Source organism: Neopsephotus bourkii, unplaced genomic scaffold (genome assembly GCF_033783945.1).
Source record: "Neopsephotus bourkii isolate Nb327-2 ecotype Australia unplaced genomic scaffold, CSIRO-AGI_Nbou_v1 NB_148, whole genome shotgun sequence".
Classification (NCBI taxonomy): domain Eukaryota; kingdom Metazoa; phylum Chordata; class Aves; order Psittaciformes; family Psittacidae; genus Neopsephotus; species Neopsephotus bourkii.
This window is the reverse complement of record NW_026900665.1, coordinates 45,157-58,306: the sequence shown is the minus strand read 5'-3', so window position 1 is coordinate 58,306 and position 13,150 is coordinate 45,157. Positions and strand designations below refer to the sequence as shown.

The 13,150-nt window shown below is 43.3% G+C and overlaps 1 protein-coding gene across 1 annotated transcript; it reads left to right on the top strand.

The window, feature by feature from the left end:
• The first annotated feature begins 6,969 nt into the window (after window positions 1-6,969).
• Window positions 6,970-8,540, top strand: LOC133221146 (uncharacterized). The gene is made up of 2 exons (XM_061369822.1): window positions 6,970-7,226; window positions 7,320-8,540. The coding sequence occupies exon 2, from the start codon at window positions 7,854-7,856 to the stop codon at window positions 8,538-8,540; it is 687 nt and encodes a 228-aa protein (XP_061225806.1). The 5' UTR covers window positions 6,970-7,226; window positions 7,320-7,853.
• The last annotated feature ends 4,610 nt before the right edge of the window (window positions 8,541-13,150 follow it).

Here is a 13,150-nt window from a genome sequence, read left to right as displayed (position 1 = left end):
TGTGGGAGCAGCAACCCAGCATGCAGAGATTTAAAAAGAAATTACCCAATTAAGATGTAATGGCCCTTCAGCCTTTCCAGGCTGTGAATGAGAGCAGACATATTTACAATCACAGGGTATCATAAAACTCTATCCAGTTATATCAAATCAGCAGGGCTAATTTAGCCAGCAACATCCTGATTAGGTGCTGTGCCTGTGCGTGTGTTGGATGATTTATGGTAAGATCAGTTAGGACTGTCAAAAAAGATTTTTAAATGACCTTCTAGGGGGGAAAAGGTGAAAGAGAGGGATATTGAGGTTTCAGGAAGACAATCGACTGCCTTACTGTAAAGGATCATAGTGAATAGCAGTGACGAAAGATTACATTTATTGATGCGTTTGTATGATGAATACTTACCAGCAGTCTCATACACACACACACACACACACACACACACACAGAAGCATAAAAAAGGCAAAGTTCGTTTTCTATTGAGGAGTTTTGTTATGGTAGGGCTCCTCATCACCATTTAATTATCCTTACAGAAGGATTTACCTTTTTTAAAATGAATCATCTTTATGCTTGTGAGCACTGAATGACCACATGAGCTCAGCAAAGAGGAGTCCTCTATTCATTCAGAGGTCAGTGATGATTGTAGGCAGGATGTCTAATTACCCTGGCAAAAAAAAATCTTTCTCCCCACTGTCCCTCTCCCCACCTCATTCTCCCCAGCTAGTTCAGGAAAAAAGATAATCAGAAATTTAACCCAGAGCTGCATAAAGGCTGCCAGCCTTTTTGTGTCTGAAGAGAGCAGCAGTACAATTTGGTGTAAGTACAGTATGTTCATGAATCCAAAACATAAATAACTGCCTTCATAATACTGGTCGGAAGGCAGGGAAGAAGCTTATTTCAGCCAGGAGAGAACCAGCAGCAACATCTCAAAGGTAGGGGAGGTTAGACTGGAATAATTCGTCACCGTGCCTCTGCTCCTTCTGCTTCTCCAACCACTCACAGCACTTCTTTCGCTGATATGTGCCCTACCTCCCGAACTCCTGGCCACCCTGAAATTTCTCATCTGAGCGGCCAAGCCCACTAGGTGTGACATGCTCCAGAAAGGGTTTTCCATGCTTATTAGTTCCTCCTGCTGCTGTAATCCTGCAAAGGAAATACTTTCACAGGGCAGTAATGCGTGGCAGCCTTCACCTTCCCTAAAATATGGATGAGGAATGGTTTCAGTGGTTGAACACAAAATGAAAAAGCTCTTATAACCACTGCCCCAAAGAGAGCAGATTTTCCTCTAGGCCATCATCACAGAACAGAAAAAAAAAAAAAAAAAGAGAATGAGACAGTACTTTACGCCAAGTACAGCTTCTGAAGACAACAACATGTACTCCATCAGCTATTCAGAAGCTGGACATTGCGCTGTTGTTAGATGTTAGGAAGCTATTATTACTATTGTCATTATTGTTATTATTACAATAACTCCAGTTTTGCTAAGCAAATGGGAATCTCCATCTGCCTTTCACCTGGGATTCCCTAGACATTCCAGGCTCTGCTGAATAATCTGATAATAAATGGGTGCACAACCAGGGAATAGATTCAGATCCCACAGTCACTATGCCGGCGTGACCGTTAACCCTGCTTCGATAACATTTTTAACTTCACCAGCTGAACTCTGCTGCTCCTGATGCATGATTTTCAGTGAAGGAAGAGAAAAGAGCCTGTGAGGACAAAATTTTGCAGAGAGAGTCTTTCTTTGAGCAGAGATTTTTATCCTTGCCAGACACAACTGAGCTATGCCAAAATGCGCTGTGCATGATCCAGTTCTCAAGTATGAAAACTGCTAGGAACATGTGACAAAGGAGGCTAGGCAGTTCAGAAGGTAGAAAAAAATAAAAATCGACAAAGTTTGGCTATCCAACTCTGGTTTTACAGGTGTCATGAGGGTACAAAGATTTACAGACTCCCTGGGGATATAGTGGGAAACCTCATGTCATTTAAGGAACCCTTAAAGGTAGTAACACAACACAACTATCCACATCACCTTTCCACAGGTGATTTCAGACCAGTCATGTTGCAGCTGCTGTATGACCAGGAAAGGCCATTGCAAGCAGCAACAGCAAGCAAGGCAGGAGCTAGAGAAACCATTCACTAACCATTCACCTTCTTCCCATTTATCTTTTTCTGGATTGTAATCCTAAATGAAATATTACCTATATAGAAGACATTCTGTATAAAGAATTCCATTATATACACAGGGTTAAACAGGTTTTTTTTTTTAAGATATTGCTTATCTTACAGAAAAAGTCTGTAACACACAAATTTTAGTAATTAAAATTTTAATTATGATATTCCATATCTTGTGGTTTATTATAAAAATTTGCATTGCTAGTAACGTTCTTTGTGCCTTTAATCCTCTGTAAGTTGGATGAATGACATATCATTCTCTTCAAGCAGTAAGTGTGTGGTAGTATTGCATTTGTATCTTAGCAATGAGTGCAGTAATTGTTCATATAACCAGGAAAATGAGGTACTGTCCTAAGGTTACCGTAATGCTGAGTAATGTTCAAAACATTCCTGCGTACCCTTAATACTTACATGATGACACTTCACTTGGTTCTGCAGCTGCCTAGAAATGCAGTGTCAGTGTGAAAATGGCGGTATTTGGTCTCAAGGTTCACATCTAAGAGATGAGCTGAACACCACCCACATAACGGTGCTGTGTTTAGTTTTCTACCTGTAAATACATAAGTATTTCCAATACTTGTCAGCCACTTGCCCACACTTACATGCTCTTAACACAATATTTCTGCTCATCCTTTTCTGCCCTGCTCAGTGAAAAGTTGGAAAGAGTGCAGCTGTATAAAGCAATGGCTAGCACATTTTTTATGAGTAAAATTTATGGTGTAATGTATCTACTTTTAGCATGACTATTGTTAAACCTGGAGATCAAACAAAGTGACACTGAATATATTGCTTTATCAATTGGATTCGTTCAAGTGAAAAATGCTGATCATGCCATGTCTATCCCCTGGGTGTAGAAACACTACTTCACTAGTTGAGCGGTCGATACATAAAAGTCAAATTCATTATAATTTGTAGCTTTTTTTCTTGAAGAAGAACGTAGTTCTCAGTACATCAATATCAACTCTTAAATCCACATCGGATGGAGAGGGTACAGCACAGTAATTCAATCTCTTTACACTTAATATGGTCAGGAAGGGAGAATGAAAACAGCCTCTTGTAAAATGATGGAAAAAACAGGATGCAATCATTCTGATGGAGCTGTGCAAAGGAGTCATTTTACACCATTTGTTACCAGGGCAACAAAATACAGTGAGCCCCATGCATCTAACAGGTGACATTTTAGCTAGGAAATTGCTTCTTTGGTATTTTTTCTGTCTATGAAAAACAATGTTACTAGCGTTTTCACTTGTCATGTACTATAGGGCAACATATTCCTGCTGACAGGCCCATAATGGAAAAATAGAGCAGTTAAATAGTATTACAGTCTAACTTTTAGGATAACGCTAATCTGCTCTTTAGAGAGACTTCAGACATTTTCAAACACCCTGGAGACTTGAATGACTGGAAATTTCTGCATGCCTGTATACGGACAAGCAGACAAATGTGTTTAGTAGGAACAAAAAAAAACCCTTACTTTCCGATCTCTTCTGATTTAGCTAAACCTGGAAGGTTTTTTTTTTTTTTTTGTTTTGGGTTTTTCATTTGTTTGTTGTTTTTTAGACAAATACACTGCAGTATTTGTAAACAGCCACCCACAAACACACTAGTGCCAGATACATGAAATAAGTTAATTTCCATATGTGTCTACTAGTGAATGTATCAATTATTTCTGGCATATAAGCATGAAAGTCATAAATCAGATCCTTGTACAATTGCTACTGAATTCATGAGGAGGAGGAGACCCAATTTCCTTCTCAAGGGGATTCAAGATCTGACGTGGGATTTACTGGATTTGTGAATGAGCTCGTGAATCTCGTAAGAGCTAGATTTTAGATACAAATAAAGTTCGTCTGTATCCCCCTTTTTAATTTCAGGTGCTCCAAAAATAGCATAGCCCCTGGAACTGGTGTAATTCCAGGAGCTGGTGCTGACTGAGACCAGCTAAGAATTGACATTAAAGCACCTGACTCTGGCTGGTTTCTGAAGTAAGGGATCAGTACTAGGATGGAGTGATGACACCCACCAAGAGGCCACAAAGGTGATGGCAGAGGATAAAGATTAAGGAAATGCTAATGAAAGCTGGAAGAAAATTAATGTAGTATTCAAAGAAACCTTTGTCTGAGTGCATGAAGACAACATATGCTATTAGCTAAAATGAGAAGTCCAGATGCATAGATGAGACCAGAGATGAGAGAGAATATTTGGTTGTATGGGCAGATACAAGAAAGGCAACATACTTGCTATAGAGGCTGACAAGCCTTGGGCACTGTAGATGATCATTGACATCAGCTATAGAACATAACGTGACCAGTATGGCCCAGGTTTCAACCTGGAGGTTAGAAAAAAGAACAGCATAATACATAACAAGAAAAAGAGGAATTGATTCACTTCATTAGCAAAGCAGAAGCAGAAATATTCAGGAAGAAGAGAAGAAGCAGTCCTAAGGTTAAATGTATGCAGAGACAGGAGGATGAAGCGTGGGAAAAGGTAGGAAGTGAGTCCCACATTCATAAAATAGGAAATGAGAGCAGCACATTTTGCAAGCCTTGAAACCACTAAGTATTAAGAGATTAGGGTAACTGGAGGTTTGATAATGAGCTGCATTTTGAACTGCTTCTCTTTCCTGTACTGAATCGGAGCTCAAACATTTAACAAGGTGAGATTAGCTTACACTGGCTACAGAGGTGGGATGACATACTGCTACAAAGACTCTTCTATGAGACTGTCCTTGAAATGTGATGTTATGGACAAGACTTTAGAGCAAACACTTATTTCTGTTTCCTATGTCATGTAGAGTGACTATCATTACTGTATGAATTGTCAGCTTACTGTCTGTTTAACTCTTGATTTTAGGTGAAATTAGTCCTTTTTTTCAGTCCTTAGTCCTTACTACTCCTTGTGGTGCAGTCATATGTGTACAGCAAGGCTACAAAACAATACTTTCCTGTAAATGTAGAATGAATTAAATCCAGCTTCCCAAATTGTTGCCAATACATGCTCCCTGACTGGGTAATGGGATTCCCAACAGGTCACAGGTGGGCAGGGAGGTGTGTGTGCTGTAGAGACAGAACTCTGGGTTTCCCACCTGACAAAAGACAGCACAGCACATGCTAGTTCATTGCAGGTCACAGAAGGCATCTGCTGTCAAAGTTGCCTTCTTTCCTTTGCCCCCAGCTCTGAAAACTGACTGCAGCATTAGTTATCTTGCTTGCTACTCACAGTGCATGGTTCTGCTGAGCTGGACCATGCTCAGGGTCTCAGGGTGAGCCCAAGGCCTCTCTGACCTTGGGTGGTGATGATGGAAAGCTTGATACGGAAAGATGTGGTTTTGGGACCCTTATTTCTCTGTCACTGTGACAGGGCTAATCTGTGTCCTATGAACCTTAGACTCCTGGCAACATTATTTCACCTGTTTCTCTCTCCCTTATCTCTCTTCCATGTTTCTGTACAAAGCATTTAACTCTCCAGCAAAGACCTCTCTCATTTTTCAGTGCACATGCATTCCCTGCCCTAGGCCAAGGTAGCACTAATACCTGTCTGAGAGAGAGCTGCACATTGATGACAGACTGGTTTATTATAACTTTTGCGCCCAACGTGGGGCACGAAGGGTTGCGATAACAGCAAATCTTACCGGAGTGTGTCTAATCATATTTGTGATAAGCATTTATTGTTTTGGATTAATAGTCACTCATCACAATGCTGATTTATTGGCTCTCAAAGTTGTTGCTCTTGATCTCAGAGTTTCAGCACGTCATACCTTACTTACAGTTGGTATTTGCTGTGTTAGTGTCGTGGTTTAACCCCAGCCAGACAGCTTGTTCACTCACTCCCCCCCATTCTTGCTCTCCCCCTATTCCTGGAGGGACGGAGAGGAGAATCAGAAACAATGCAACTCCCACGGGTTGAGATAAGAACAGTTTAGTAACTAAGGTGTAACAGAAATCACTACTGCTACCACCAATACAAATAACTATAAAGGAAATAACAAGGGAAGAGGATACACCACCTTATCACCAGGTGACCGATAACACACCCCCCCAGCCCAACCAAGCACCGACCGATACCTCCTCCAACCCTGCAGTCCCCCAGCCCTTCCGGGTAACTCCCAGTTACCTCCCCAGGCATGACGCGCTGTGGTATAGAATAACTCTTTGGTCAGTTTGGGTCAGGTGTCCTGTCTCTGTTTCCTCCCATCTCCCCCTCCTCCCTGGCAGAGCATGAGGCTCACAAAGTCCCTGGCCAAACTAAAACATCATTTTTATCAGTTCTGCTCCCAGGCCGAAAGTCAAAACACAGCACTGCACCAGCTACCAAGAAAGAGAAAAAATGACTGCTATTGCTAAACCCAGGACAGTTGGTGTTCATCGACTGGGGGCCATGGGCTAAGGTTCCTGTTTCATTGTACTTTATGGTAATGACTTGTAATACAATAGACTCATTGATCAGGAAACTGATCTGGCTTGCATTCCCAGTGTGGTCACCACCTCTATACTTTGAGAGGTATATAATAGAACACCCCCCACCCCCCCCCCGACTATTTACAGCATCATTTGAGAATTCTGAAGGTTTTGAATGGCCTCTGGGTAACCTCGAGACCTGCCTGCTGATTGTGATGGAGATCACCATGTTGGCACACATGCAGAGTGTGTTTTACCCATGAGCACTTCGTCTGGTCTCGAAAATTAAGCACAGTCGGGTTTGGGCCTTGTCTGGGTTAGACGATGATATAGGAGGACCAAGAGATTTTCCCCGAGGCTGGACAGTCATAGGTGGCAGGTTGTGCGGGATAGTATGGGAAGTTTCTAGGCCAGTGGGCCCCTCCGGGGCTTTGGAACTTCACCACTGAACAAGTGCAAAATCCAGAAAAACTAGTAAAACACTTAGATGAGGTGTGTTGTCATCCTAGTCATACCAGAGAGGGACAAATCATGGCAACGTGCTGGGGCTTGGCCTGTGCTTATAGAGCCTTGTTCAACACTATCCAGCACCTTCAAAGGGAAAAAAAAAGTCTCTGGATCTGATGGCAAAGCAACAGACAACGCAGCTACTCCAACTCCAAGTGGAGCAACTATAACAACCCCAGAGACAACTACAGCAGCTACTCAAACTCTGACCGGCATAGATGGCGGAGCTACTCCAGCTCCAAGCACAGTAGCTACACCAACCCCAGCAACAAGTACAGCAGCTACCCAAACCCCAACAACAGATACTGCAGCCACTCCAACCACAGTGATAATCACTACAGCTAAACCAGAGAACCAATTTGTGCAATATCAGTTGCCCCTGTACGCAAGGGGAAAAGCAAAATAGAAACAAGATGAAGCAAGATGAAGAAACAATGAAGTTACTACACGGGACAGCATCTGATCAGGAGTTATTAGTACTTGAATCAGAGGAAGAAGAGGAAGAAGAGGTGGCTTCTTAACCCTGGACCTCAACTGAGCTATAGAATATACAAAAAGATTTTACCCATCAACCAGGGGAGCAAATCATCACCTGGTTGCTCTGATGCTGGGACAATAGGGCTGATGGTCATGAACTAGAAGGTAGGGAAGCCAAGCAGCTTAGATCACTTGCTAGGGAAGGGGGAATTGACAGGGCAATTGCAAAAGAGAAACAGACCCTCAGCCTTTGGAGGCAGCCCTAGGCAGCTGTGAAAGAAAGGTTTCCATGCAAGGACAATGTTATGAGCCGTTCAGCCAATTGGACTACTCTAGAGAAAGGCATCCAGTCTCTGAGTAAATCTGCCATTGTAAAGATGATCTACCACAGGCCAAATGCTGGGATTGCACCCATAGGTCCAGATGAAGTTGAATGTACACGACCCATGTGGCAGAAATTTACACAGAATGCACCATCATCATATGCCCATTCATTGGCACCAATAACCTGGCATGACGTAGCACCACCAACAGTGGACGAAATGATTCATCAACTCCAAGAGTTTGAAGACCATCTCACCCCTTCCATCATTTCAACTGTGGAAAAACTGTCTCAGGAGTTAAAACAATTGAGAGATGATTTATCCAATTTATCCAGCTCCCCACATGTACCAACCCATGTCTCAACTATTAAAAGGTATCCTACTGCTCGAAAGAGAAGATATAGGAGGTATACACCATGGGCCACCCTATGGTTTTACCTGCAAGATCACAGAGAAGACATGAAGAAGTGGGATGGAAAACCTACATCAGATTTGGAGGAACGGGTGCATGAATTGAAGAGAAGACCAAAGGTCAGGGATGATCATCCCATGAAGGCTGTGGCTTCAGTCTCTGGTGAGCAGGTTCCCGGATGGAGTGGAAGAGCTGATTTTATTCCAGCTCCTGTGATAAAGACTAATCCCTGTCAAGAAGACTTAAGTGACTATTAAGTGACTATTAGTGACTCCAGCCAGGTGGAGGTAGGGGACAATCGGATTTACTAGACTGTGTGGATCAGATGGCCTGGCACGTCAGTCCCACAGAGTAGAAGGCTCTAAATAGCCCCCCTCAGCCACCTCCAAAGGGCTTTGGAGAGGAATCCAAGCATGGAAACACAGCCCTACAATCTGCCGTGGACTGATCCAGACTGTACTGGAACAGGGGCAAGCTCCAGAACACCTGCAATACATTGATGACATTACCATGTCAGGTGATGAAGTCTTTGAGAAAGGGAGGAAAATAATCCAAATACTGCTGAAAGCCGGTTTTGCCATAAAATGGAGTAAGATCAAGGGACCTGCACAGGAGATTCAAATTTTGGGAATAAAATGGCAAGATGGATGTCGCCAGATCCCCACAGATGTGATCAACAAGATAACAGCAATGTCTCCGCCAACTAATAAGAAAGAAACACAAGCTTTCTTTGGTGCTGTGGGGTTCTGGAGACTGCACATCCCAAATTACAGTTTGATGGTAAGCCCTCTCTATCATGTGACCCGGAAGAAGAATGATTTTAAATGGGGCCCTCAGCAACAACAAGCCTTTGAGCAAATTAAACGAGAGACAGTTCGTGCAGTGGCCCTTGGACCACTCTGGATAGGGCCAGATGTAAAAAATGTATTGTACACCACAGCCGGGGAGAACAGTCCTACTTGGAGTCTCAGGCAGAAAGCTCCAGGGGAGACTTGAGGTTGTCCCCCTGGCTTCTGGACTCGAGGATACAGAGGATCTGAGGCAAGCTGTACCCCAGCTGAGAAAGAGATACTGGCAGCCTATGAAGGGGTTTGAGCTGCTTCAGAAGTGATTGGCACTGAGGCACAGCTCCTCCTGGCACCTCAGATTCCTGTGCTGGGCTGGATGTTCAAAGGCAGGGTCTCCTCTACACCTCATGCAACCAATGCTACATGGAGTAATTGGGCTGCACTGATTATACAATGAGTTCAAATAGGAAATCCCAATCATCCAGGAATTCTAGAAAACATCATTGACTGGCCAGAGAGCAAAGATTTCAGAATGTCATCAGAGGAGGAGGTGGTGCGTGCTGAAGAGGCCCCACCATATCATAAACTGTCAGAAACTGAAAAGCAGTATGCCTTGTTTACTGATGGGTCCTGCTGTATTGTGGGAAAGCATCGGAGATAGGAGGCAGCTGTATGGAGTCCCCGATGACAAGTTGCAGAAGCTGCTAAAGGAGGGGGTGAATCGAGTCAGTTTGCCAAGGTGAAAGCCATCCAGCTGGCCTTAGGCATTGCTGAATGAGAAAAGTGGCCAGGACTTTGTCTCTATACTGACTCATGGATGGTGGCAAATGCCCTGTGGGGGTGGTTGCAGAATCTGGTGGTGAAGGTACTCCATGTAAATACACATGTACCCAAGAATCAGGCCACTGCGGAACACTAGAACAACCAACAAGTGGATAAAGCTGCTAAGATTGAAGTGACTCAGATGGACTTAGATTTGCAACATACTTTTGGTCTGGTGGGCCCATGACACTTCAGGCTATCAGGGCAGAGATGCAACGTATACATGTGCCTTGATCGAGGGGTGGACTTAACAATGGACATTATTGCCCAGGTTATTCACGGATGTGAAACGTGCTGCAATTAAGCAAGCCAAGTGGTTAAAGCCTCTTTGGTATGGATAAAGTATACATGTGGGGAGGCCTGGCACCCTGATTATACCAACCCGCCAAGGCAAGCTCCATGTGCTTACCATAGTGGAAGCAACCACCGGATGGCTGGAAACTTATGCTGTGCCCCACGCCACTGGCCAGAACACTAACCTGGGCCTTGAGAAACACCAGAGAGAACTGAGTCAGACAATGGGACTCGTTTCTGGAACAACCTTATAGGTGTTTGGGCCAAAGAGCATGGCATTGAGTGGATATATCTCATCCCTTACCATGCACCAGCCTCTGGGAAAATTGAATGCTAAAATGGGTTTTTAAAAACTACAGTGAGAGCAATGGGTAGTGGGACTTTCAAACATTGAGATACACACATTTACCACTTGGTTGGTCAACACCAGAGGATCTGCCAACAGGGCTGGCTCAGCCCAGCCAGAACTTTTACGTACTGTAGGAGGGGATAAAGTTCCTGTGGTGCACATAGAGAATTTGCTGGGGAAGACAGTCTGGGTTATTCCTGCTTCAGGTAAAGGCAAACCCACTAGTGGGATTGCTGTTGCTCAGGGACCCGGATATACTTGGTGAGTAATGTGGGAAAATGGGGAAGTCCAATGTATACCTCAGGCTGATTTGATTTTAGGGGAAAACAGCCAATGAACTCAACTGTATGCTGTTGCCTGCTGTGTAATATTTTATAGCCCAACAACTAGATGTCTTCAGGTCACCAGGGACTGGCCCTGACTTCCCTCCAACCATTATCCCAAAAAAGAATGAACTTTGATGAAACCAGACAAGTTCTGTGGTATCATCAGCAGGCAACGATCCAACACTGCACACAGCCTCTTCTGCTCTGAAAGACTGTTACAAGAGATGGAACCCAACATTATGGACTGGAAGAACTCAGCAGCTTTATAGGGATTGGTCCATGCGCCAAGAAATAATCTCCCTTTGTGTATGTGTGGATGTACATATATATATGTGAGATGCTATATTGAAAAATGTGGGATCTTAGCATGACGTGAATGGTATGGAATAAGGGGTAGATACCATCCTGGGTTCAGCAGCAGCGGTCATTTTTCTCCTTCTTAGTAGCTGGTGCAGTGCTGCGGTTTTGATTCTCAGCCTAGGAGCAACGCTGACAGCACTGATGTTTTTAGCTGCTGCTAAGTAATGTTTAGTCTGACCAAGGACTTTCTGAGTCTCATGATCTGCCAGGGAGGAGGGGAAGCCGGGAGGAAGCAGAGACAGGACACCTGACCCAAAGTAGCCAAAGAGGTATTCCATACCATTGCACATCATGCCCAGTATATAAACTGGGAGCAGTTGCTCAGAAGAGCTAGATCACTGCTTGGGTCAGGTTGGGTATCTGTCGGAGGGGTGTGGGCAGTTGTATTCTTTTCCCTTGTTATTTCCCTTATCATTATTATTATTGATGGCAGCAGCAATGGTTTGTGTTATACCTTAGTTACTGCGCTGTTCCTATCTCAGCCCATGGGAGTTACATTCTTTTGATTCTCCACCCCATCCCTCTGGGAGCTGGGGGAAAGGAGGGAGAGTGAGTGAGCGGCTGCGTGGTTTCTGGGCTCCTGGCTGGGCTTAAACCATGACAGATGTACAGAAGCAACTTTCAATGACTCAAACAGAAACTATTGTGTAATTAGGAACTAATGTAACCTATCAAGCCTATACATTTAGATGCAGATTTAGGCCCTTAATAAGAGGAGCTAGGCATGTAACTCACCTTAATGCCTCTTAAACCTTCCTGTAATAAGCTTCCTACAATAAACTGATGAAGACGATGATGGAAGACTGCCCTTCAGTTTCATATTCTGACCTTGCAGTTTCTTCGAAAAGAAGAATGGGTTTTAATAAAGAGCTCAATAACAATCTAACATTTGTATGATAAGAATTTTCTCAAGTTCTGAATTTAACAAGATTTTAAACTTAGTATTTATGAAGCTCCACAACCAAGAATAATACTTCTTTTGTTTTCTGTACACTAGGTGACCTCTACTGTAATCAGCAAGTACAGGAGTGCAACAAAGGCAGAGTATCTCACAGTACTATCATCACTATCTTTGTTTGCACAGTCATTTAAACTTGCAAAGTGAACATTAAGTAGATTATAAATTAATATGAGAAATATCATGCTCCCATTCTTCAAAATAGTATATTGTTTAAAAGATGTATTTACATATTTTCACTTGAAAATGTCACACTGAAAACATCTACTTTACATCATAGTTATTCAAATTAGCCAAATGTCTTCAGATTTTTCACTTTTCTTACTTTGAAAATTGTTTCTGATATTCATAGAAACATGGAAACATAGAATGGTTTGGTAGAAATAGACCTTAAAGGTTATCTATGTCCAACACTTCTGATATGGACAGGGACATCTTCCACTAGACCAGCCCCATACAAGCCAGCCATCAGCCCTTTCAAGAATGGGGCATTCACAGCTTCCCTGGGCAACTGGCGCCAGTGTCTCAACACCCTCACAGTAAAGAATATCTTCCTAAGATCTTACCTAAATCTACCCATTTTCAGTTTAAAGACATTATCCTTGTCGTTGCCCTGACCCAGGTGCACGACCTTATACTTGACATTGTTGAATTTCATGAGATTCACTCCGTGAAGCCCACTTCTCAAGCCTATCAAGGTCCCTCTGGATGGCATCCCTTCCCTCCAGCATGTTGAACATACCACACAACTTGGTGCCATCAGCAAACTTGCTCAGGGTGCACTGAATCCTACTGTTGATGGCATTGACAAAGACACTAAACAGACCGGTCTCAATACCATCTCCTGAGGAACACCACTGATCACCAGTCTCCACTTGGACACTGAGCCACTGACTGCAACACTTTGAGTGCAACCATCCAGACAGGTCCTTATCCACTGAGCAGTGCATCTGTCAAATACATGTTTCTC

What these genes read in the sequence shown, in the direction of transcription:
- LOC133221146 (XM_061369822.1), top strand. Translation starts at nt 7,854, where the DNA reads ATGAGCCGTTCAGCCAATTGGACTACTCTAGAGAAAGGCATCCAGTCT.